The 26,890-nt window shown below is 35.1% G+C and overlaps 1 protein-coding gene across 2 annotated transcripts in view; it reads right to left on the reverse strand.

Moving 5' to 3' along the window:
- The window catches only part of Rnf128 (ring finger protein 128, E3 ubiquitin protein ligase), a 117,083-nt gene that overhangs the window by 2,708 nt on the left and 87,485 nt on the right, over positions 1-26,890 (reverse strand). For both annotated transcript variants that reach the window (XM_004647726.2, XM_004647725.2), the window contains exons 3-6: positions 10,324-10,395; positions 6,674-6,756; positions 5,598-5,694; positions 4,471-4,639 (exon numbers count right to left, since the gene is read on the reverse strand). In XM_004647726.2, coding sequence (XP_004647783.1) covers positions 4,471-4,639; positions 5,598-5,694; positions 6,674-6,756; positions 10,324-10,395 — 421 coding nt within the window. The remainder of the gene's footprint in view (positions 1-4,470; positions 4,640-5,597; positions 5,695-6,673; positions 6,757-10,323; positions 10,396-26,890) is intronic.

The raw sequence follows: 26,890 nt of genomic DNA on the forward strand, positions 1-26,890 counted from the left end.
TTTAACTGGCAATGTCAGAAATTATTGACCTGAGTCCCCCACAGCTCAACTTAACAGCATGGCTTTATTTTTTATATTTCGACTTCATACTTTTCTACTGGATGGTTAAGACCAAGGTAAAGCAGGACCTATGCAAGAAGAGTTGTAGCTTTTTGGTCGAAAAAAAGTATTTTGACTTTATTCTTCATGACTGAAAACAAAAATAAGTGTATACTAGTTAGTAAAATTGTTTTACACAAGGGTACGAGTTAGCAATGCTGAAACTATTATATGTATATTCTAGAATTGGACATTAAGTAAATATATTTTGGATAAGGAAAACCTTTCTGCTTTCACTGTCAGACAGAGTTACAAATAAGGAAATGGGGAGACTAGTATGAACCTAGTGACTTTGGACTAGAATCTGATGTATCAGTGTAAACTAATGCTTTTCAGAGAAATGACTGATTGATAGATACATACATAGAAGATAGAGCTCTCTATATATATGTATTTGTGTGACTACTTATATGTATTTCCTGGCCTGTTCATTTTAGGGGCCATAAGCAATGATCCTTTAGTAGCAATAGGTATGCCTAGTGCTCAGATTGTGGTTTAGAAATACTATTCTCCAATCAAAGGCCCCTAGAGGAAATGGCATATTCTGGGGCTAAGACAAGGAGTATACAAGATTGACCTAGATTCAAGTATAAGGGTCAGTAAACTATAGCACACAGAGCCAAATCAATAGCTAAAAGTGGTTTTCAGGTTTTTAAAGGGGTGAAAGTCAAACCAATCCTTTTCCCAAACACACACATACACACACACACGACACACTTACAACCTTCAGAGTGTAAAATGTTTATTATCCGGCCCTTTAGAGAGAGAGAGAGAGAGAGAGAGAGAGAGAGAGAGAGAGAGAGAGAGAGAGAGAGAGAGAAAAGCCTAATTCCAGACTTAGAATGTCCTGTTTATCAGAAATACAGAAATTGAAAGGACAAAAATCCCAACTTATATAAGTTCCCAATTGGTGCTGCTTTACCTTGGTCTTAACCATCCAGCAGAAAAGTATAAAAAAGAAATATAAGAAGTAAAGCCATGGTGTTATGTTGAGCTGTAAGGGACTCAGGTCAACAATTGCTGACATTGCCAGTGAAGCAGAAGACCCAATACTATTATGGGCTACTGAACTCTTTTAGAATATTTTGCTGAGTTTACACACCTATAATATTTAAATGATGGAACTTAACAAATAAAGGGGATACATATGAATGTCCATTTTGTATCTGTGTATTCAAAGTGGTTAGGATAGATATATAGTTACATTCTCTTAATGAATAGAGGGATTTGTTCTAATGGTGTTTGTAAATAGGATCTCAAGTTTGCATCTTGTACAGCAATTAACCACTAAGAAGAATGTATGCAGTGTGTTATTTGTTGAAACTGTACTTCCGATTTGATTTGAAACTGTCTCATTGCTATTTGTTTCTCAATAAAATTATGGAAAAAATAAAAAAAATAAATAAATGAAAATTAAAACACCAAAAAAAAAGTTCCCAATGACCAAATGTAGGACAATATGAACAATGGTTAAATCATGAGGACGATAGCAAATGCAAGAAACCCTTGTCTATGATTCTTTATAATCAACGATTAGAAAAAGAACAGCTCTTCCTTATCTTAAAAGGATAACTAATAAATATAGACAGAATGACAAACAAAAAATCATCATTTGGTAACACTTTGATAGGTAGTTACTACTTAATGCATTTAAGAAGCTTCAGTATTTGCTAAAATTAGTGACTAAAGGAGCAATGAGAAAAAGGCTATTTGTGTAGTTTCTAGGTGTCTCTCCATAACACATTTAATAATTACAAGAGGAAAAGTAGTAACTTTACAGGGAAAAATGCGATAGACACTATGTCTGACTAAGTGGACAAAGTTAAAGTACTTAGTAATATGACAAGAACATGTATGCTTCATAATACTGAGTATTGGGGAGGATATGGCATCACATCTCTGGTGTTCTGACCAGAAATAGATAATGAATTAAACAATTAGGAAACAGCAGGCAAGCCTAAACTAAGGGACATTCTATAAAATAACTGATACATAGTCTTTAAAAGTGCCAATGTGATGGAAGACAAAGACTGAAGAATTCTCAGACTAGAGATTAAGGAGATATGACAACTAAACACAATGTGGAATCTTTGGACAGATAAAGGACATTTACAGGTTAATTGGTGGAATTTAAGAAAGGCCTGTCATTTAACAACGTTTTATCAATTAATTTCCTCAGTTTGATCACTGTATATGGTTATATAAGGTATTAATATTTGTATAAGTGGGGTGACATGAATATATAAGTTATTTGTGCTATGTTTGAAACTTCTTTTGTTAATCTGAAATTATTTCAAAATGAAAAAAGGACTGTGCTTGCACTCAATCCCTTCTGGATTCTGATTTAACTGTTCTAAAGTAGATCTCGGGCATCAGTGATTTTTAAAATCTTTCTGACTGTGATGTATAATCAGGGTTGACAAACTAGGAGCTTATTCAGTAGTTCTCAAAGTGTTGTCCTTGGAAGTACCATCTGTATCATCTGGAAACTGACAGAAATGAAAATTCTCAGGCCTTACCCCAGACCCACTTCATCAGAAACCCTGGTGGTGGCCTCTTTTAACAAGCTATCCATGTGGCTCATGGAATGCTTAAATTTGAAGACCTGAATTCCACAGAACTTACCTCAATGAAATGATACATCAACCTGAACTGTTTGTATGTATTTAACTTATAGAGCCCCAAGTGAAGGGAAAGACTGAATGGCATAACAGAAGTAACAGTAAGGTTCTACAACTTCTTGTGAAAGTAAAAATGGAACAGGTAATTTCTTTGGAGAAAATGAGTGGAAGAAATGGGCAGAATCATAGTCAAGCTATGACTGTGGAATTACAGTTGAAAATTAGGGGGTAAAATTGATTAAAAGAATATAAGATCAATAGGGAGAGGGGGAGGAAAACTTTAATGTATCTGTAGTTTCCAGTGCAGAATATTGCTAGCATTTATTTAGGTAAAGAGTGTAAGAAGGAATATAATTCATCATTTCATTTTTTTCCAAATTCTGTCCTGCTTATTGTCTTCTCCCAAATTGTACTCACAAGAACAGAACACAAAAAGAGAAGATTGGAATTTAAAAAAAATTTTATAAATTGAATTATCCTGTACACTCTCCTTATGTTCACTGAGTTCTATGAGCACACAACTATGGAAGCACAAGATCATCTGGGCCAAATAGCGAATGATTATTACAGATAGAATATTCAACAGATTATTAAGATTTTTTTTTTGGCAGAACCGGGGATTGAACTCAGGCCTTTACACTTGCTAGGGAAGTGCTTAGTCTACTGAGCCATCTCCCCAGTTGCAATTATAAAGACTTTTTGATTACTTTATATTAAAATACATATTTGGTCATTAGGTTATAATAAATAGAAGATGCTTTTGCATGATAGTATTCCTTGCTGCATCTTTAGCAATGGTATCTACAGTGCTGATATACCTACAATGGACAAAGTCTTATGTCAGAGGCTATTGAAACTTTTATAAGCTTTCTTGACTATTAGTGTCTTATAGTTTTATGCTAACATATGATTAGCTCACAACAAGGATTGAGAAAAAAACTTCAAACCAACAAACAGCATGAAAAAGTTTGAGGTTAAGGAAAAGGCAAATAGTGTCCGCCAGATAGCTCAGTAGACTAAAGCACCTGCTTAGGCACAGCACAGCAGCTGGCGACTGAGACTGGGCGTGGTAGCACTTGCCTGTAATCCCAGCACTTCAGAGGCTGAAAACAGGAGAATCACTATGAATCCAATCTACATAGTGAGACCCTGTAGACACTGTAGACCTTGTACTAAAATACATAAAAAAGAAAAGGAAAATGATTTTATAGTTTTCTTTTTATAGGCCAAAGAGTAACATAATTCTCTCAAATTGTTGCACTGGTATAAAAACATTGAATTGTAATGCTCATTCAAATGAATCCCAAACATCAAATTTTCCCATCTGAAGAGCATGGCTCTTGAGAATCTGAGTATAAATCAAGCTTTTCAAATCAAATTCCATTTTATCACTCCAGGATGCCTTTATTTTATTTTCTAATTTATTTGTAATAGACAATGGCTTCTAAAGTTTAAAGTTTTTCCTTAGCCTTAGTCAGTAGAAAATAAGCCATCATTTAATTGGGTCAGAGAGATTTCTAATAAATATTTCCATTGTGAATAATCCCTACTCCTCCTGCTTCTCATCTATTCACGTACATTTGAATAACATGTGTATTAAGTTTTGGTAGGGATGCATCCTTTATTGTATGATTTTATGTAGAAAAAAATGAAATGTGTTAATAGATTAAAAAATAGGAGTACTTAGACAGACTGATCCTTGATAGATGATTTGTGAAGCATTTTTGCCAGCCAGTATGGTGCCACTTACTTGCTGATTGCACGTGTTCCTCCAGAGGGGGTTCATCAGCTCCCTGTACTGAAGCATATCCAGATGAGGCAGTCTCACTGCGATTATCTTCTTCATGGGCAGAGGCGCTGTTGGGTGGATCACTGGATACAGAGACTGGTAAAGACACTGATCCATCTTCTACATCCACCTTTGAAATGTATTTGAACAAATTAAAATACTCTCAGAGTACATGATTTTCCTTTATATATCATTACAAAGTTTCTTCCCAGGTGACTGCTTCAGTAATCTTTCTTAACTTCTGAAGCCTATAATCCCTTTTGATCACAAAAATTTATACTACTACCAGTCAGAATAGTAAATGGGTCTACAAATAATGGGCTGCACATCTGATACATTCATTTTGAGGATACCATCACTTCATAAAAGAATGGCTGATATGAGATAGGCATACATGCTATCCACTGGGGGACTGAGAATCATTACTGTCTATGCAGCTCTACAAGTCATGGAGATTTTGTCAAGCTTGACTTGTTATTATCTTGAAAATAAGGTTTTTATCTATCAAATGTAAAATTATAACTTAATTTATTATGCTTTCTTTTTTTATTTTTATTTTTTTTTATTTATTTGAGAGAGAGAGAGAGAGAGAGAGAGAGAGAGAGAGAGTGGTGTGTGTGTGTGGCCAGCTCAGCCCACCAGGGGGCGGGGCTGGCTGGCATGTGGTGCTGGGGGATTGAACCTCGGTCCCTGATGCTTTGCCAAGCTAGTTCCAAGTAGGTGCTTTAGACCACTGAGCCATCTCTCCAGCCCCTATTATGTTTTCTTGTGCTCATTGTATTAGATGTTTGGTCACTATGCAATAATAGAGTGAAAAACAGAAAAGCGGTGCTAAGTTGGTAAGTTATATTGGGATCATCAAATGCTGACCAAATAATGAGTACTTTAGAGAAGGAGGAAGAAGGAAAATGGAGATGCTCCAAAACGGCACCTCACATCATTATGATGTAAATATGTCCAGTTTTAGATATAAATTATATAGGGGTACACTACATAGCTTAAAAAAGGAACTTATTTTTCTGGATGCCCAGACAACTAAATAGCATACTTATTAACTTCTTTCGTATCAATACTCTGCTAATGTTTACCTCAATTCCCAAAGCTTTGAGAATGTCACATTTGCACATGGGGCAAGTCCTGTGCTCTAACAGCCATGGATCCACACATGTCTTATGGAAAATATGGCTAATGAAGGAGAAAAAAAATAGTTATCAGATGGAAAACACAACAGCTTATTCCCTAATGTATACTGGCAGGTTATATCACAACTTTAGTCTGATTTGATTTGATGCCTTTTTTTTCCATTGAAACACAATATTAATACAAAGCAGAGGCCAAATGAACAAAATTTGCAAAGTTCATAGTACAATATTTTTAAATATAAAAGCCTCATTAATCTAGCTTCAAAAATAACTATCTTTAGTTCTCATTATTTGAAAATGATTACCTGATTTAAGTGATTCAAGTGTTACAATTTGAAATAGTCAATTACTTAACTGTAAAATTTTAGAGTCATTCTCAATAGCAGTGTAATATAGTACCGAGCACAACATAATACTGGTTCTTTAGGCAATGTTTAGGCTCTGTTTCAAGAGCACCAATATTTAATAGCTAAGAGTGTCAAGAGTGTTAAAAACAACCTTTAGAAGAGGGATAATGATAGTGGAGTTGGGGGTGGTGTAAGAGTGAGGACTTTTAAATAAGTGATCATAAGTTTATTTTTTCTCAACAGAATTGTTAGAATGGATTTTTTGGAGACAGGGTCTTTCTATGTAGTTCAGGCTTCTTGAATTTACTATATAGACCAGGCTGGCCTCAAAGTTGCTGCAATCCTGTCTCAGCCTCCCGAGTGCTAGGATTACAGGTATGTGCCACTATGCCTGGTTCTGGAATAAATATAATGTTAAATAAACCAGTATTGGCTGGATTCTATATTTTCCATGGAATTAATTTATAACAAGTTGTACCCAGTTATGTACACTATACAATTAGACAATATCAATTAACTGTGTTATTACGAGACAAAGCATTTTTCTGCACTTAAATAAAAATAAGTTAAACACTTTCTAAACAAATTTTGAAACACTGAAAACAGATTTTTGTATCACAATCACTTTTGTGTGTCACCAATTTTAGTGGATCATAAAAAGAAAAACAAACTCACTTGCAGGTTAAGATGCGTACCAAATCATTTGGTTTATATAGTTCAATACACACAGCACAACTATCTCCATCAGGGCCAATTTCCTATGAGCAAATATTTATTGTTATTCTGATAGTAAGAAAAATGAATTAAACTTTGGAGCAAAATCAGATTCAAATACCATAAATTCCTATAGAATTCTATCACTAAGTATCAATAGGTAATTTAGATTTATTTAGACTTAAAATGAATAAAAGAATAAAGTCAACAAAAGGCGAACAAAAAATCATGTAGCACTCAAACTTTTTCCTGATTTTAGAATCCATAAAATGTCATTTGTACAATTACTATGTTTACCATTTAAAAATAAGGTATAATTTACATAAAGTAAAATTTACTTTTAGTTTACAGTTCTGCAAATTTTGACATACATAGGTGTTTAACTCCCACTATAATCAAGAGATCAAATAGTAACATTACTCTAACAAATTTGTTAATGCTCCTTGGCAAATAGAATTTCTCTCATTTCTAGTCCTTAGCAGCCATTGTTTGTAGTTCCTAACATTTAGCTTTTCCATAATGTGACATAAATGGAATCACGCACAATTCTTTGAGTCTCATTTCCTTCATATATATATATATATATATATATATATATATATATTTGATTCTTCTACTATTCTATCAGTAGAGTCCCTATACTCTTTTTTTATTGCTAAGTGGTATTTCATGATTCATCCATTCACCAATAGAAGGACATTCAGGTTCTTTCCAGTTTGGACAATTATTAATAAAGCTTCTGGGAACAATTGTGAACAGATTTTATTTGAATATTGGGCATTCCCTCTTCACTGTAAATATCTAGTGTGATAAGTGTAACTTTTTGTTGTTTTTTTTGTGACAGGGTTTCATCATGTAGGTCAGACTGACCTCAAACTCACTATGTAACCTGTGCTGATCTCAAACTTGCAGCTATCCTCCTGCCTTAGCCACTGAAGTGCTAGGATTACAGGTCTGCACCACTACGCCCTGCTTTGACAAGTGCATTTTAATTTCATAAGAAACTGCCAAAGTCTTTTTTTCAGGCAAGATCAGGCTCAGTCACAGTGGTATGGCCATGGACACCAGATGCTTTTTCAAAGTGGCCATACCAATTGCATTCTCACCAGCAAATGAAGAGAGTTCCAATTACTCTACATCTTGATCAGTTCTTGGCATGTTCAGATGCATTAATTGAGGCTTTTCTAATGAATATGCAGTTACTGTAGTCTTAATTCTATAGTTCCCTAATAATCAATGATTTTAAGAATCTTTTTATGTGTTTGTCATCCATATCATCAATACATGATTTTTGTGTAGGGTCTGTTTTGCTTGCCTATCTTTTTTATTGGATTTGCCTTATTGCTGAGAATATTTTATATTTTCTGGATAGAGTTCTTTAAGAAAGAGGTGATTCATAGATATTTCCTTCCAACCTATTCCTTGCCTTTTCCTTCCCTTTACTATTTCTTTGAAAGAGTATACATGGTTATTATTATTATTAATTATTATTATTATTATTTGTATTTTTAGAGAAGGGTCTACAGGGTGTTCAGAGTCTCACTACCAGATTGGACTCGTAGAGATCCGCCTGTTTTCAGCCTCCCAAGAGCTGGGATTACAGGAGCAAGTCACCACACCCAGTCTCAATTGCTGTCTCATCATGCCCTGGGCATGGGCCGGCATGGCAGGTCTGGGGATCTAAATCCCACCCCCTGCATCTGCTTGCAAATGCTTTAAGCTGGTGAGCTATTTGGCCAGTCCTAAATGTTTTTTTATAATTTCTTTTTCCATTTGTTATGCATTTGGTACAGGGTCTCACTTCACAGCTCAGACTCATTGTGATCCTCCTGTTTTTAGCGTCCCCAGTGCTGGGATAACAGGCGTGCACCACCATGCCTGGACTAAGAGTATAAATTTTTAATTTTGACAAATTTCTTCTTTTATGTACTTGTTTTTAGTGACACAGCTAACAAATATTTGTTTTTCACCTCATGAAGAGTTTTTTCCCCAAACTTTTCTTCCAAAAATTTTGAGTTTTAGGTTTTATCTTTAGATCTGTGATCCACTTTGAGATAATTTTTTAATAGTATATGAAGAATTACAGCGGTACTTCAGTTCACAAACCTCATTCTTTCCATGATTCTTGTCACAAACTGAGTTGGAGAAGAACTGAATCAAATTCAATGGTTAGGTTCAATGTTGGGCATATGGAGCAATTTGATTTGGTTTTCATCCAGTTCAGTTTGTAACCAGAGAGAAGAGAATTGAATTCAGGAATCAATGTACCATTGTAATCATGATTCTTTTTTTCTTATGGTTATTTATTTATTGTGTAAGTCTATCCTTTCTTCACTGGATGCCTTTGCTATCTTTCTGGAAAATAAATTAACCATATGGACTCTGTTCTATGTCACTGCTTGATCTTAAGTCTATGCCTTCTCCAATACCAATCTGCCTTGACTACTGTAGTTTTAAAACAGTTTCAGCTGAGTGTGGTGGTGCATGCCTGTAACCTCCACACTCTGGAGGCTGAGGGAGGAGAATAATCATGAGTTTGAGGCCACCCTGGGCTACACAACAAGCTCAAGGGCTGCCTGAACTGTATAGAGAAACCCTGTCTCAAAATAAAACAAAAATAATTCTACAAGTTAAGTAATATGAATCACCAAAAGTTGCACTTACATATCAAAATTGTTTTATTGTAGTTTTTTAGCTTTTCCATATAAATTTAGAATCAGCTTGTAAATTTTTATAGAAGATCCTACCAGGATTTTTATTGAAATGCCATTGAATCTCTAGTTTTGAAGGAAATGACACCTTAACACATTTTCTGACTTAGAAGCATGGTATATTTCTATTTTCAGAATTTTTTCTTTCATTAGTGTTTTTGCATTTTCAGCATATAAATCTTGTAGGTGATCTGAAAACTTATATCTAAGTAATTATTACTTTGATGCTGTTGTAAATGGTACATCTTTATTTTGATGAGTTCTACAGCTATTTTTATAATACATATTTTATCTATCAGTGGTTTTCAACTGTCCTAAGTCTGAAAATAAATATTCAAACAAAGTTACATCGGAACATTACATTAGTTTGCTGTTGTTGCTATAGCAAGTTACTATAATTTAGTGGCCTAAAACCACATGACTTTATTCTTTTACTGTTGCCAATACTAGTCTCCTTGTTTGAGGCTTCAGGGCAAAATCCTTTCACAGCTTGAAGATGGTGTCTAGAATCTGGCTCAATGCCTGCCTCTTCCTTGAATCAGCCCAACTTCTTGCTTCCCTCACCACATACCCTCTTCCTTCACCTTATAAGAACACTGTGATTATATTTAGGGCCCATCTGGATGATCCAGAATAATCTTCCTATCTCAATTTCCTTATCTTAATTGTATCTGCTAAGTCCCTTCTGCCATATAAGGTAATGTTGATGGGTTCCAGGGATTTAGACTTAGATATACTTGGAGGTCATTATTTAGCCTATTCCCAGCATCAAATGAAGTTTTTAAAGCTAATAAAGTTTACAAATGCCAATGAAAAAATGTATTGGAAGAGTATTTGGTCTAAACAATGGCTTGGAAGCACTGCTTTAAAACAAATGGAATTTAAAAGTAATAAATTCACCTTGTCTCCTTGTTTCAGTGTCCGCAGCTGAAGCCTTCCAATAGCTTTTTTAGCATCTGCTTTTAATTGTCTCTGTAATAAGAACAGCAAGTATTAGAAAAACTTTTTAAAAAGAACTATGCTGAAAAAACATAAGGTAGACTAATAAATATTTATCAGGTAAAAGTCAATGTATAGATGTATTTTAAAAGAAAATGTAATTTACTGTAACCATTTTTTTTTACATCAGGCATGATTTTTTTTTAAATTACCGAAGCTTTTTCCTTATATTTTCTTACTTTCTTAAACTGCATTTTTGGGACTACAGTGTTAAAGCTACATGTCTCTCTGCCAAATGGATTCAGATACTATGTTTTTTCAAAGCAATTTTCCTATTTTCAAACTCAGAGAATTTAGAGTACATTTTCTCTGGTTTCTTTTTTGGAACAGGTTTAGTAGAAAGCACATAGGAATGAGATTCAAATGGACATTGATACAAAATCTGATTTTGTCTCTTCCTAAATGAATAACTTGAGACAGATTTTTTTTTTTTCGGAACCGGGGACTGAATTCAGGCCCTTGCACTTGACAGGGAAGCACTTATTCCACTGAGCCATCTCCCCAGCCCAGACAAATCTATTTTTTGAGCTTGATTACTCATCTACAAAATGAGGGTAATGCAAATCTTTATGGTATTTATATCAGAAAAAAATTGCTGTTTGTAACCACTATTGCCTACTAAGAAGGAGGATTCTAAGAATAGTCATCTTTCCTGTTTGAGTGAGCACATATCTAAGTGAGTCTAGATACTCAAGGCTCATTTAGGTAGTAAAGATTAAACCATTATGTATAATTGAGTCAGAAGTGAAGATGGAGTGTTACAGGCACTAAAAGGTCAGGGAAAGACTACAAAGAATGAAGTCACTGAGAGAGTGCCCTTCTATGTGAGATGAACTGGCCAGAGGAAAAACAATCCTAGGTGGTGTGATTTGGTATAATGCTGCAAACAAATCCTTCCTTTCCCTAAAGTCTGTTACATGCAAGAATACTGCAAGTCCTTAGCATTACACATTGCTATCTTCAGTGCAGTTGCTTAGTTCACAGATATCAGCATATATAGTTAGTCAGAGTGAGAATCCTAAAAATTAACTGCTAGTTTCAAAAACCTGCTGAAGATTCTCAGAATCATTGCCTTACCCATCTTGTGCATATAAGTGTATGGTTTTGTCCCTGTCATGTTTCCTAGCTTTTCTCCCTGCACTCTCTTCGTTATTTAATCCTTAAGTTCTCACTTTCCTTTTAATTATGTTATACCTTTCTATTTTTCCTTCTTTTGAGTTCTTACACTAGGGAGACTATACGATATTTACACATGTGGATCTGGTTTATTTCACTTATATCTTCAAGTAGCATCCATTTAAATACAAAAGCTTCGAGTATATCATTCTTTATAGCTGAGTAATACTCCATTGTATAAAAATACTACACCTTTTTTATCGATTCCTGAGGTGATGGGCATTTTGGTTGTTTGTGAGATCTGGCTATCACAAATTGTGCTGCTATAAACATAGGTATACATATATCACTTCCGGTCTTCTAAATATGTACTGCTAATGTCATATCAATTACTGCTATACTGTCTCTCAAGTAAATGTTTAAAAAAAGGTAATAAATTAAAACAAGAAACAAGAAAAAAAAGTCATAGGACTGTCCTGCTACAATGTTGTATATGGTTAGATTTCTAAATTTCTGTGTAGGGGCCGGGGAGATGGCTCAGTGGAATAAGCGCTTCCCTGGCAAGCGCAAGGGTCTGAGTTCAATCCCCGGTTCCACCAAAATAAATAAATAAATAAATAAATAAATAAATAAATAAATTTCTGTGTAAAAAGATGTAATTGTTTATTCCTATTTTTTAAAATATTTTTTCTTATTTTCTTTTTTTCACCACATTCTGTAGGGATTTAAAGTTTAACATATCAATACTTGATGGAAAATACCTGTTCTATGTTATGTCTAAGATGTTTGATATTCAGACAGATAATGAGGGTAAGCTCAACGGCCTATGTTGTAGGGTAATAGTATCATTATGCTTCTCTTCTGGAGGGTTAACAATCTAAGTTTGCAGACCAAAAATTAGAGAAAAAGAAGGGCCACAAGGACAGCCAACATTTTGGCCCTACCCTTTCAAGGTCAATGAGGACTCAGGACATAGGAGAACCTGTACTGTAACATCCTGTGACTCAGTTGTGCCCCAAATTTTCTGATGAAGGAGATAATGGCGCCACAGAGGAAAGTGATTGATGATGTAGAGTGTGCCTAAGGAGAGTTGTATGGAGAGAAAACATTCTCTCAGGCTTTCACAGAGAGCACACTGGCCAAGCAATGGCCGTGACTCATTCACATGGCTGACACTGACAAAGGTTCTACAATCTGAGGTACAGGATCTCAGGATAAAGCCTGAGGGGACTAGACTGACCTTGTCAGATACAAAAGTTACATTTCTTGTTATATAGGTCTTGCATTATCTTGGTCTTAAGCATCCAGCAGAAAAGTATAAAAATGAGGTATAAAAAGTAAAGCCATATTAATATGCTGAGCTGTAAAAGGCTCAAGTGAACAACTTCTGATATTGCCAGTCCTATGGATAACCCACTACTATTATGGACTACTGGACTACATAGGATTATTTTGCTGAATTCATGTACCTACAATATTTAAATGGCAATGGAATACCCATCTCTGACAAAACTAAACAAAAAAAGGGGATTCAAATGAAGGACCATTTTGTATCTGTATATTTAAAATAGGATAGATATACAGCTACTTTCTCTTAATTCAATGAGGAGAAAGATTCGTAGTAATAGTTTTGGACAGAATATCATGTCTGCATCTTGTACTATGAGTAACCACTACGAAGACAACAATATGCAATGTATTAATTATTGAAACTGTCCTACTAATCAGTTTTGAAATTTTCTTATTGCTATTTGTTTCTCCATAAAATTAATAAAACATAAAAAACAGTACAAGTGAATACAATGTATGTGCAAATTAAATAGAGGTTGGATTTCACGCTGGGATATATACTCTGGTGACTATAATAATAGCATGCACAGATGATAAACAATCTTCCTATTTTGCACCATAAAATGAATAAACTCAGTAGAAATTCAGCCAAAAGTACATGCCCAGAACTAGGGCTTATTGTAAGAATGTAAAAAGCTTCCTCATCCCTTTTATATTTCCTTCCCTAGTAAGGTTTCCAGCTGGCATCTAACTTACATGAAAATTAGAAATATTATCAGTAAAGTATCTAGTATAATGCCTGATACACAGTAGACATTTGTTGAAATGAAAATATAAGTTACTACTCATAAATAATCATTACCATGTATCTGTAACTTGTCCGTACCTATTTGTAGCACATGCATTTTGCAAGGCAATGATCCACAGTTTAGATTGAAGAGGAATCTCCTCAATGCCTAAACCTGTCCCTTATATAAGATCGCATTTTGTGAAAGCTATTTGGTTTAAAACCAAGAAAATTATTACCCAAAGTGTTTCTTTGCTCCCTCAGGACAGCAGAAATCTCAACTGTTACCTTATTAGTAAATATAGCTTAAAAGAAGCAATTAATAGGAGGGCCTAGAGTCTAAAATGAAAAGAGGTATTAATGAAAGTCCTTTTACTCCTGTTCTTAATTTGGAGTTAAAAAGGGGATGCTATGATGCCTTTTCTTTTGAGCACAAATATTTTCCTATTTGTAAATGAATAAATAAATCTTAAAGTAATGGTGAACCTAGGACACTTGGGATCTATAGAACACTTAACCCAACGTTTAATGTGAGGAAGAAGAAAATTGATGCCAAAGAGGAAGAACATCTGGATCCAAATATCAGAGTTGGTTAGTTTTAGCCTAACCAAAGGTCAGAGTTATATCAAGGAAATCATCTGTAGCTTGCAGCAGGAAGCTACTACCAGTACTTTCTGACACTTACAGAGTCATTACACAACTGTAAAACCATTATTTTAATGTCTTTCCTTGTTCAATTCTTAGAAGAGACCTCTGAAAGAAGTAGTATTCTCATGTAAAGATGAGGAACTTGAGGCTCGGAAAAGTAAAATAACTTATGCAAATGACCATAAGGCCTCTGAATGATAGAACTGTTACTGGAACTCTGATCATCATATTCCAAGAGTCCATTACAATATAGCCATTCATAATTGAGATTCTTTCTTGATATTTTTGTAGTTCTTCCATTCCATGGTTGTTTTTTCACCAGTGTAGACAGGGTAAGTTTTGATTCAGGCATCCCAAAGAAGAGATGCAGAGTTGTGGACTAAGTTCAACATCTTTATTTTGTTTCTGTATTATTTTCCCAATGGCCTAGCTGCCCTGTCTGTCCAGCTGCTCTTGTGGCTCCCAGTCACAAATAGTGGCTGCTCACCAGTGTGAGACCTTATATAGCACAAGTGGTTACCAAGACATCAAGAGATGCAGGTGTGCTTGTCTTGTTGACTCACTGTCTCCTGAATTCTCCCTTCATAGCCTGAACTGTAGTCGTGGCCATCTGGGGCTTTTATGACCTCTTACAATGATCTGTCAAACTGCGGTAATGTTTTTTTTTTTTTTTTTTTTGGCGGAACTGGGGATTGAACTCAGGCCCTTGCACCTGCCAGGGAAGTGCTTATTCCACTGAGCCATCTCTCTGGCGCTAATGTTTTGAGAGAACAACTAGCCCCGCAGGCTGCTGGCCCTGGCCTAGGTTTCCAATCTGCACTACTTTCTTTTCACATGGATTCTGAATTACTTAGACAGTGAGAGGAGAAAGATGCAAGTGAAAAACAAGAGAAAGCAAGGGGGTTTACAGCAGGGAAGTGGTAATACACTTGAAAATATATGTTTGATATATTTTTTTAATTTTTAAGGCACTTCTGATTTAGATTTAACTATGAACTCTATCACCCAGTTAGGGAAATGCTCTCATAAAGAAGTGGTATCGCTACTTGATAAAGCTGATATTGTCTTATTTCTTACTCAAAAATACTCAATTCAACACTATATATGTGTCTCAGTCTCCAGTGCTAATGCATACCAATATATTAGAAATGAATACAAAATATATAGCTTTCTTAATTGCAGCTAAGTTTTTAATTCAAATTAATTTGAGGTACAGGACTATATAATATCTGAGTCCATTCCCAGGAGAATGCAATTTACATTAAAACAAATGCTATAAATGGTAATGGTAAGATACAGCATATACGGCAAAATCTAAGATGCCAGGAGATGCTAAATGAGTGAACTGATTCTAAAATATCTCTAAAAGATTTGCTATGATGGCCTTTTCTTTTGAGCACAAATATCTTCCTATTTGTGCACAGAATAAAAGTGCTTATTTAAACATCATTGGTATAAAATGTTTTAAAAGTAATTTAGATATTTTCAGTAGTTCCTACTGAATTTGTACAAAGAAAAGCCATTTTCTTTAAATTGGGACCTGAGACAAGTGATATTGGTAAAAAATAAAAGCACAAATTGTATTTTTAGATCTTGAATGAGGGTCATGCACAAAATTGCTATTAGTACTCAAAAATATTTCACTATCACCCTGAGAGTAAGAATTCCAAAATGTTATCCTCCCACTAAAACACTAAAATTTAACAGTAGCATCAGGACCAAGTAATTTATATTAAATACATAATTTGTATTAAATATGGATGTTTGGAGAAAATTAAAATCAAGTTTTCAGTTCTCCAATACACTGCAACATTCATAGACAACATGCACCAATGTATATGGTAATTGATGTTGCATTTCTTAAAAACCAGAACTTCAAGAGCATATATACATTGCTCCACAAATTACATTAGATATTTTTTCAATGCCTTGTCATAATATCAGAATTCCTTTCTACTCTATATATTCTAGTACCACATTGTTTTTACCTCTTAACACATATTTTTTAATTGTTATTCATTTGTCTTTCTCTCTTACTAGTTTATGAGTAGTTATGTTATAGGTAGCCAAATTAGATAGAAATATTATAGGCAGTCAGACAGGGCTAGGCCCTTGAAGGAGATACCACAGAAGACAAGATACCTTACAGCTATGGGAGGGACAGATGCTCCCGCTGTTGGCCAGACCTAAAGACCAAAGATCTAACAAATGGCGACCTCCCTAAAGATTGGCATCCGAGATTGATCATCACCCTGAGGGAGACCAAAGAATCATTAATCTGACTACTACTGGATGGCTACCTGATAAAGTCCTGTTCTACATTGATGCCTGCTTGCTACATGACTCCCTTCCTCATTTGGTCCTGAACTTAATCAATTTTACCTGAGCAATGGTGCTTGTAGTCTCATTGGTTGACCATAGTTTTGTCCTACCTCACGTCCACCTAAGCGAGTTCCCATGTTCTCTACCACCTTAGACCCACCTCACTGTATGGTTTTACTCTATATAAAAGTCCCTGGAAGAGACAGCTTCCTGGGGGAACAACCCACTTGGAGCCCCCCTCCTGTCCCTCTCTTGGACAGGAGCTTTCTTTCCCTCAACAAATATATTCTGCTCATAACCTCCGTTTGTTCCTAAAATTCATTCTTCAGTTTTAGAAAACATGAACTCGTGCAGGTCAGGTCGGGAGATGATTTTCCCCTGTCATCTGGAGCTTCCCTGTATCGTTTGGAGGTCACACACCTGGGATCAGTTTTCTTCCCTGTATCAGTTAGGTGAATGGGCCTTAGTATTTTTAAGATAGATCCCATTTTGGCTAGTAGTTGCGCATAGAATAGCTTCCAAATTTAGAAAATAGAAACAGATGTTTATAGTTTTACTATCTAAGACACTTCTCAGATTTATTTATTAAAAGCCTCTATTCAGTTTGGGGAAAGAATGGCTTAGAAAGCATTTAATGAGCACCTACCATGTAGCAATTTCAACTAAGATTTTTTTTTTTTTTATTTTTATTTTTATTTTTTTTCTCTACAGTTTTATTGATAAACATATAGCAATGAGACAGTTTCAAATCAAATCGGAAGTACAGTTTGAACAAATAATACACTGCATATATTCTTCTTAGTGGTTAATTGCTGTACAAGATGCGGACTTGGGATCCTATTTACAAACACCATTAGAACAAATCATTCCAGTCATTAAGACAATGCAACTATATATCTACCCCAACCACTTTGAATACACAGATACAGAATGGACATTCATCGGTGTACCCCATTTTTCCTAAGTTCCGTTACTGAATATTATAGGTGTGTAAACTCAGCAAAATATTCTAAAAGAGTCCAGTAGCCCATAATAGCATTGGGTCTTCTATTTAACTGGCAATGTCAGAAATTATTGACCTGAGTCCCCCACAGCTTGACAGCATGGCTTTATTTCTTATATTTCGTCTTCATACTTTTCTACTGGATGGTTAAGACCAAGGTAAAGCAGGACCTATGCAACAAGAGTTGTAGCTTTTTGGTCTGAGAAGGTCAATGAAATGCCCTCAGGATTTGTCCTGAGATCCTGTACCTCAGATTGTAGAACCTTTATCAGTGCAGCCATGTGGATGAGTCACGACCATTGCTTGGCCAAGGTGCTCTCTGTGAAAGCCTGAGTGTCTTCTCCCCATGTGACTCTCCTTAGGCCCACTCTGTGTCATCGATCACTTTCCTCTTTGGCCCCATAATCTTCTTGATCAGAAAATTTGGGACACTACCAAGGTACATGACGTTACAGTACAAGTTCTCATATGTCCTGAGTCTTAATTGACCTTAGAAGGCTAGGGCCAAAAAGTTGGCTTTCCTTGTAGCCCTCCTTTTTCTCTAATTTTGGTCTGCAAACTTAGGTTGTTACCCATCCAGAAGAAAAGCTTATTGTTATTATCAAATGATTTAGGCTATCAATCTTAACCTCACTATCTCACTGCATTTCAAACATCTTAGGCATAATAAGGAACAGGTATTTTTCATCAAGTATTGATATGTTTAACTTTAAGTCCCTACATAATATGATAAAAAACATTTAAAAATTAGATTGTATTTTAAAAAATAGGATAAAGAATTCTATGCTTCTCATGTTTGCACATAAGTCCAAAAATCTCATCATATTCAACCTTGAAGCAGGACAGTCCCACAATATTCCTTTTCCTGTCTCTTGCTTTCATTCACCACCCCCTTCTTCTTGAACATCCACCTACCCAAGAGACATCTTAGCAGTAACTGGCATGTCATGACTAGCCGCCCATATTCAGAATACCACAATGATAGGCACTCCCAACATGAAACAACTATTACAAATTACCATCTGCAGTGCAGTAGCTTAGTTCACAGGTATCAGTATATATAGTTAGTCAGGGTGAGAATCTTTCCAATTAACTCCTAGATTAAAGAATCTTCTGAATGTTCTCCGGATCATTGCCTTGCTCATCTTTTACATATAACTGCATGGCTTAACATTGTCATGTTTCCTAGCTCATCTCCGTCTGAGAATAGATTTGCTACCCCTGCTTTTTTCTGAGGTGCTGGGGCATGTAGTATTTTGTTCCATTCTTTGACTTTCAGCCTATGAATGTCTTTATGAGTTAAATGTGTTTCTTAAGATTTTTTTTTTGATACCTGGAACTGAACTCAGGACCTTACTCTTGCTAGGTAGGTGAGGTGCCACTGAGCTATATATGAGGCCCTCAACTAAGCTTTTTACATGTCAACATGAATAATCATTAGCAACCTTGGGAAATAGGTATTTTACCAGCCAGATTTTACACATAATGAAAAGTAAGGCTCTACAGCTTAACTAAAGTTCAGGCAGCTGGTGAGTTGAGGATCTGTGATTCCTTGAAGCCTGGGTTCTATCTGGCTTTAAAAGCCCAAGAGTTCTCCACTATATTTCACTGCGTTCTTTGTATCATAACAAAGAAGCCATTAAAGGGCTTTGTATTCCTTGTACAGAAAATAAATGAAAGAAACAAGGAGAGGAATAACCTCAAAGTCAGCTATTATCCAACCCTACAATTGTTTTAGAATTGGCTACTTAATGTGTCTCAGGAAAATGTAAAGCAACTGGATTATACCAACAACCCCTCTCTCTTCCTTCTCAATCCTGACAGATACTTGGTCTAAGAATATTTGGCAGTTGACTTGAAAACTGATTTTTAAAAGCCAGCTGTTGGTGAGTTTTCTTTTCTTTTTTTGTCTTTTTGAGACAGGGTCTTGCTAATGCATTCAGGCTGGCCTTGAGCTCACTTTGTAGCCTGGGCTGGTCTCAAAATGACAAAGACCCTCTTGCTTCGGCCTCCCGAGTGTGATCACTTTTCTTAACAGAAGCATGTTATTATTCTTACTACTTACAAGCTTCCATGAGTCTAGTCACTGAAGATATCACCTACAGTTTTTTTTTTCTGAGTGTGAATTTATTGGGGCAGAAAGTGAAAAGTCAAACAAATTCTTATTTTATAGTACCATGTCAAGTTTCAAAATTATACTGAATGCAAAGATACAATAGTTATTTTATTTGTGCATCTGTACTCAATTAGGTAAAATACAAGTTTTAGTCTGTTAATTTGTCAGCCTTGTTTTTGGTCACAGGGTATTTAGCATTCAGGTTAAGTGAAATCTACACAATAACAGTAGGTATATGTTCTTAATTACTTAATGGAGAATAGGTGTGGAAAAGCATAAAAGGAGAGTACATATAGGTCAACTAGATTTTCTTGCACTTAGGTCACTGCCTTTGAAAAATAAACATTTTCATAACGTTTGCTCATTGTTGTTAAACAAGATACTTAGAAACAAGAATTACAGTAAGAGGATTGTATTTCTGAGATATATGCTTGAGAGAAAAATTGTCTGAGCTATGTGGCAATTTTGGTTTATCACAAAAAAATGTTGTTAAATAGAAACCTATGCACAGTATGTAAATAAATGCATTTAAAGAAAGACAATGAACACCTTTAGAATTAGTGATATAATCCCAAACTTGAACCCCTTAGCAAACTCTAGCTCTTGGCAACTACTTTTCTGAAATGTCAAGCTCTAGCACCTACTGTCCTGCTCTCTGCCTCTATGAGTTCAACTTTTATTGTAAAGACAAGTAAGTTCTGAAGATCTGATGTACAGCGTGGTTTACCCGAATATTTCAAAGAAAATAAAAACTTATTTCTCCATACCACATATAAAGACACACAGAGAGAATGGTAATTATGTGTAACTATGTGTGGTAATGGATTTTTTAATTTGTGATAATCATTCCACAATGTATATCAACTCATTGTACTATATATCCTGAATAGATACAATTTTTATTTATCAATTGTACCGGAGTAAAACTAGAAGAAAATAATTAGTGTTATAGCCAGGCATGGTGGTGTGTCCCCATTCCAGCCCTCTGGTGCTTGAGATAAAGGACTGTTTCAACCTATGAGTTCAGAACCTACCCAGGAAACTGTTATGTTGTTCAGATCTTAAATGTCTCCCAAAGGCTCATACACTAAGGCTTTGGTCTTGGTTCTTACCCTGCTGGTGCTACTAAGAGAGGTAGTGGAACATTTAGGAAGCAGGCCATGAGGAAGGACTATTCTGACTCTGATCACTTCCTTTTTCTTTGTTTTCTGGCTGCCACCAGGTGAGCAGGCCTCTGCACCACATGCTTTGGCCATGATACACTGCCTCATATAGGTCTCAAGTGACAGAGCTGAGTGGACATGAGTTAAAACCTCTGAAGCCATGTACGAGACAAAACAAGCCTTTCCTCCTTTAGGTTGTTTCAGGTATTTTTTCACAGTGTTGAAAAAGTAACTCACACAGTATCATAGCAAGGAAAAATGTCTCAAGGAATAGAAACTGTGATATAAATGCAAAATTAGGTGAATATGTAAAAAACTTAAGACCCGTTACTGTTTTCCTTTTAATTAGTGAGAAACTCAGAAGCTAGACACTACTTAGATAAGTATTTAAAGTGCTCTAAGCCAAAATTCTCAGGAGTTTTAAAGGCCCTGAACAATTCTTAAGTATAGGCAGAAACAGATACATACATAAAAATACACCAAATACTAAAATGTGTTAGTAATTGTACAGTATTCTGACAGCTGGTGAATCTTCCAGTTAATATCATACATAGTGGACAAAACAAGGTAAGTGAAAATAATTCAGTTAATTTGTAAAAATGTTTTAAGTTCAAAGACAAGTTTTAAGATATTAATATAGCCTAGCCCTTCTGCATCTGACAGTATACACTAATGCTATCTCTGGGGCTGAACTAAGGGGACATGTGTGGCTTATTTCTTTGCAAGGAGTCAATCTGAGTATCAGTGTCCAGGACTCAGTTGGAGGGGTAAATGACTGTGTTGTCCCAAACTCAGGAATCTAACAATGAAACAAGGTATATATCATCAATCTTGATTGTTGTGTAAAACAGCCCTGACCAGCTGGTACAACATGATCCATTGTTCCAGGTGTATATAACAATCTAATCACTCACTAACATAAAGGACACTTTCAAGGCCACATTCCTAGGTGTGGTAAAGGTCCAATTGTGGTTACCTTGGGGACATACAAGGAGTAAGCAACTAGTTCAGTGCAGTTTCCTCTTTTGTCAATATATATCCCCTTGCTTTGCTTTTGGTCTAACCTTTTCACAACAAAATTGTCAGTGAAGCAAATGTTAGTACAGTACTTACATATAAATATTTAATTTAGTATGGAATTTAGCTTCTATAGTGAATTTAGCTTTCAGGGAATTTTATATGCTATAATGTCCACTTCATATATATATATATACATTATACAAAAATATGATTATATATAAATACCATTTGATTATTACATCTACATGCTATACTTCAGTATAGTATTTATAGTATAATATACATTTGTATGGTACTATATATATGGATATATATTATGTATACATATGTATTTATCTGTTTACCTACCTGCCTACTTACCTATCTACAATGTGCTGTAAGAATAACATTAATTATATCTAATTATATTTAACATTTGCAAAAGCCAACAAGGTTAGAAATAAGTTCAAATGGACAATTCATTTGGTCTGTAAGACTGTCACAAATATACTTACATTATTTTACAATATAGTTATCTATTTCTGTTTTGACTTAATGACCATTTGAAGTTTATGATAAGGTTATATAGTGAACTAAGTCATTTTAATTCCTTCTTAGGCCAGTCACACTCTATGTGTATATTATACCTTGAAGAGGTTTTAGTTCAATTTCCCAAAACATCTGATTACCACATGATTTATTTTTATAAGGTAATTAAGTCTCGCAAACAATATTAGTATAATAACCATAAACAGTATGTTTATATTTTGTTTAGTTACAAAATAAATCATGAAGTATCATGGAGGTGCTTATTAAACTTTTCTAGAAGTCTTACTTTTAGCAATATGCTAAATATTATTATGGACATGTGCTTCCATCAGTAACAATAATTCTATAATTTCTAAATTCTACTTTAGTTGTTGCAAAGGATATTAATTTGTATCACTTCTCATTATTATACAGATACAGAGTCCTGTTAACTGTTAAGACAGTAAATGTCATCTCTCTCCCTTGGGAAGTACATGGGTATCATTCATTTGGTTTAGTTCTAATCTTACTAGCTAGTCTTATTTTGCCCCATTCTCTGGTCAAGACCAGTCAGAGATCAATAATGTATATTAAAATTCCCTCCACAAAATTCTATGAATTATGGGATTGGCATATGTTTCAAAGATTCTGTCCTTGAGCTTTCACGTTTAAAAAAGGAAAGCTATTGCTCCAGGACTATTTGGACCTCCATGTTAAGTAAAATGATTAACAGCCTCTGTTGTGTTAGAGTATATGTTCTCTCCCAATGTTGAGTCCTATCATTTTCTAGCATTGTACATTAGGTCTGTTGGGGCATTTTATTAAGGGTTAGTATATTTTTCAATAAAAATGTATTCTAGTTCCTTATCTTGGGAAGTAATTTCTTCCAAGCTATGTATTTTTTAGTAACACCTTTTCCCTTTAAAGTTACTCTTCTTTTTTTTTTTTTGAAGGTTTTTTTTTGTGCGTGTGCAAGGTCTCACTATGCAGCTTGGACTGATTGTGATCCACCTTATTTCTGCCTCCTTAGTGCTGAGATTACAGGTGCACTCCCAGATTCCATCACCTGCTCAGCACATCCAGGGGGTGGGGCTGGCATGGCATGTGGAGCCAGGGATCAAACCCTGGCCCCTGCGCTTATCTAAGCAAGTGCTTGGTCCACTGAGCTATACTACCAGTGCCTAAGGTTACTCTTCTTAAAAGTAAATTCAGCTTATTCCTTTTTAGACTAGCTCCTATTTCACTTATGGCCTCTTTTGTTTCACTGGACTGTGTTTAACCAAACACATAAACTGCCACTTAGTGGCAACTTCTTGAATAAAGCTAGGATAGATACATATACTGTACCTCCAAAATGTTGGGTATGCCAAGCTAGAATTCAGTGTAACTGTTGTCACTTCCTCATGTAGTTTAGTTTGAATATACCATCTGGTTTTTCTGCCCTGTCTCAGGTTAGGGTTGTATCCAGTGAGGACACAAATCCAATTTGTAATACTTAATTTGTTATTTTAATTCATAACCCACCAATATTTTTCATCTCATTTAAAATATATCCATCTACAACAATGCAGATGATGTAAGCTTTTGCACATCTTCTATGGCATGTCAAAGTATTACATCTATGGGCTCATCTGAGTATTCAATGATCAAAACTTATGGTTACACAGTTATCAGTTTGTGTGACATTATATAGTATGCATCATGATATTCAGAGAAAACAAATTACTAAATTTTATTTTTCTTATTATTCTAATGATGGAAAATTTTCCATAAGTCAACTTCAACATAATTTCCATCAGTAAAATTCAGATAATGCATTAAATATTTAGTGACATTTATAAATGTCATATGTATTAAATTCTACCTTTTAAAAGTGAATCAGAGGTCATAAAATGTAAATATATAAATGACACTCTTAAATATTTATAAGCAAAGGTGGTTACCAGTGATATTGTGGATAAACAGCTCATTAAGAAATATAAGATGTTCTTTCAAACACCTTCTGTAATAGATGGGAAGTATTAATTCTATTCTTGGCTAATTTTACACAGGATTAATTTTTATAAAATACATTATAAACTATGAAAATTACTTAAATGAAAGATGGGATCAAAGGTAAATATCCAGTGAAGTTTGTTCAACACCAAAAAAATATTTTGAAACTCTATTATTTGTTGATAGGGTTAATGTACTTATATAGTGCTTACAATATAGTAATACATACATCAGAGTCCTCAGAAACATAAAGAAATCATTCTTGTTATTTAGCTATAGCCATTGAATAATCATACTAGAACGTAATTTCTTTCTAACTTCAGAGATATAAGCAGCATGACATACAAATATTAAATATTAACATAATGTGAAGCTATTGAGTTGGCTGTCACAGGAATTTTGAATATCCTTGTGACCACAGCTAGTAACAGCCTGAACCTGCCACCAGTGTGATAAGCTGTTTCTCTGAGGACAAAAGTCAATTAACTGTAAACATTAAGGTAATCATAACTTATTACCATATGCTGATATCTAGTCGTTATGACATTTTTATAATAAAACTTCAATTTCTCATCTATTCCTAAATTCAGTTAACTTGTTTGCTAAATGAAAATCCTCACTACTCCTCCCATTCCCAAATAAATTTCTTTTTGCCTTTTGGTGAGAGTGCATGAAGTGGTCTAAAATGTACTGCCTATTTACAGGAATTTCTCAGAGCATATAAACTATATTCTGCTGTCACCACTATAAGATCATTTCAAAGCATTAAATTTCTACCAAGCATTCTGGCACCATTATTCTGTTGTGTTAATAATACTTGAAAAGAACAGGAATAAGTAATGATGGTAGCATGGACCAAGACAGCCACAATGGAAGTAGTAAGGAACAATAGGATTTCTGATATATAATGAAAGTAAAAGCAACAGGATTTTCTAGTGGACATTTTGTGGGAAGTTAGAAAAAAAGGGAAATGATGAATAATTTCAAGGTTTCTGGCCTGGAGCCAAGAGAAATTCTTTTGAAAATAGGAGCAATAATTGCATGGTTTTGTGTTGATGGGAAAGATACAGAGGACAGGAAGACATTGTTACAAGTAGAGGAGAGAAAGATAACAATTACTGGAGTGATATCCCTGAGTATATAAAAGACAAAAAGAATAGTGTACATGAGGGAAAGGGCTGACCCTTGCAAAGGAACAGTTCATCTACAGGAAGAGAAGAAATGTAAGATATACATTAGATGCATATAGATGGGCAGATGTGGACATATGCTGTTTTACTTTTAGTTTTTAAAGTATGAATATTTTATTTTCTTTGAACTTTTTTTTCTAGGCTTCATCAATATGCATATATCTTATTCAGGAGGAAATTTCTTTTTTTATGTATTTGTTACAGGGTCTCCCTAAGCAGCTCAGACTCATAGTGATCCTTCTGTTTTCAGCCTCCCCAGTGCTCGGATTATAGGCACGCACCACTACACTGGGACTTGGTGCTGGCTCAGTGTGCCCATGGCTGGGTCTGACGTGGCAGGTAGTGCTGGAGATCAAACCGGGGTCCCTGTGCTTGCCTAAACAGGTGCTTAGTACACTGAGCTATCTCACTGGCCCCTCAGAAGGAAATTTCTAAAAATTACTTATAAGAAATTACGCTTTTGATTGCTCCAATTTTGTTAGTGGAATGAGATAGAAGTTGAGCATGCAATTGGAGGTGTTGGAGGTTTAAGGACAAAGAAACATGTGTGATTAGTAACCTAGGAAAGTAGAAAAATAAATGGCTGAGAAAACACAGTAAGACTCCTGGGCAGCCTTAAGGTTGCACTCTAAGTTTATGGTAATAAATGTAAAGTGAAGTCAGTATAGGTGTAAATGTATTCCTGCGAACAGCTATACAAGGTACAGATATAGAGTAGATAGGATGTTCAGTTTAACCAAAGTTGAATCTTGCGAGCAAGTTCAGCTAACTTTTAAAACCATTGTACCTCTACAGAGCACATACAGACATTTTTCCTTGCTGTTATTCCCTGTACAACACAATAGCTATTTATGTCGCATTGATGTTAAACAAATTTTTTAAAATTTTGTTTATTTATTTATGTCTTTTTGAGACAGAGTCTCACTGTGTAGTTCAGGCTGGCTTGGAGCTCACTTTGTAGTTCATGCTGTTCTTGAACTCACAACTCCTGCCTCTGCCTCCTGAGTGCTGGGATTATAGGCATACACCATCATGCCTGGCTTAAATTAGGTATTCTAAGTAATCTAGAGATGATTTAAAGTACATAGATCAATATGCATAGGTTCTAAAAAAAAAGTGCTTGGCGATAGTCTCAGGTCAACAGTTTCTGACATTGCCAGTTAAACAGAAGACCCAATGCTATTATGGGCTACTGGACTCTTTTAGAATATTTTGCTGAGTTTACACACCTATAATATTTAATAACAGAACTTAGAAAAAATGGGGTATACCTATGAATGTCCATTTTGTATCTGTGTATTCAAAGTGGTT

Source organism: Octodon degus, unplaced genomic scaffold (assembly GCF_000260255.1).
Source record: "Octodon degus isolate 3935 unplaced genomic scaffold, OctDeg1.0 scaffold00321, whole genome shotgun sequence".
Lineage (NCBI taxonomy): Eukaryota > Metazoa > Chordata > Mammalia > Rodentia > Octodontidae > Octodon > Octodon degus.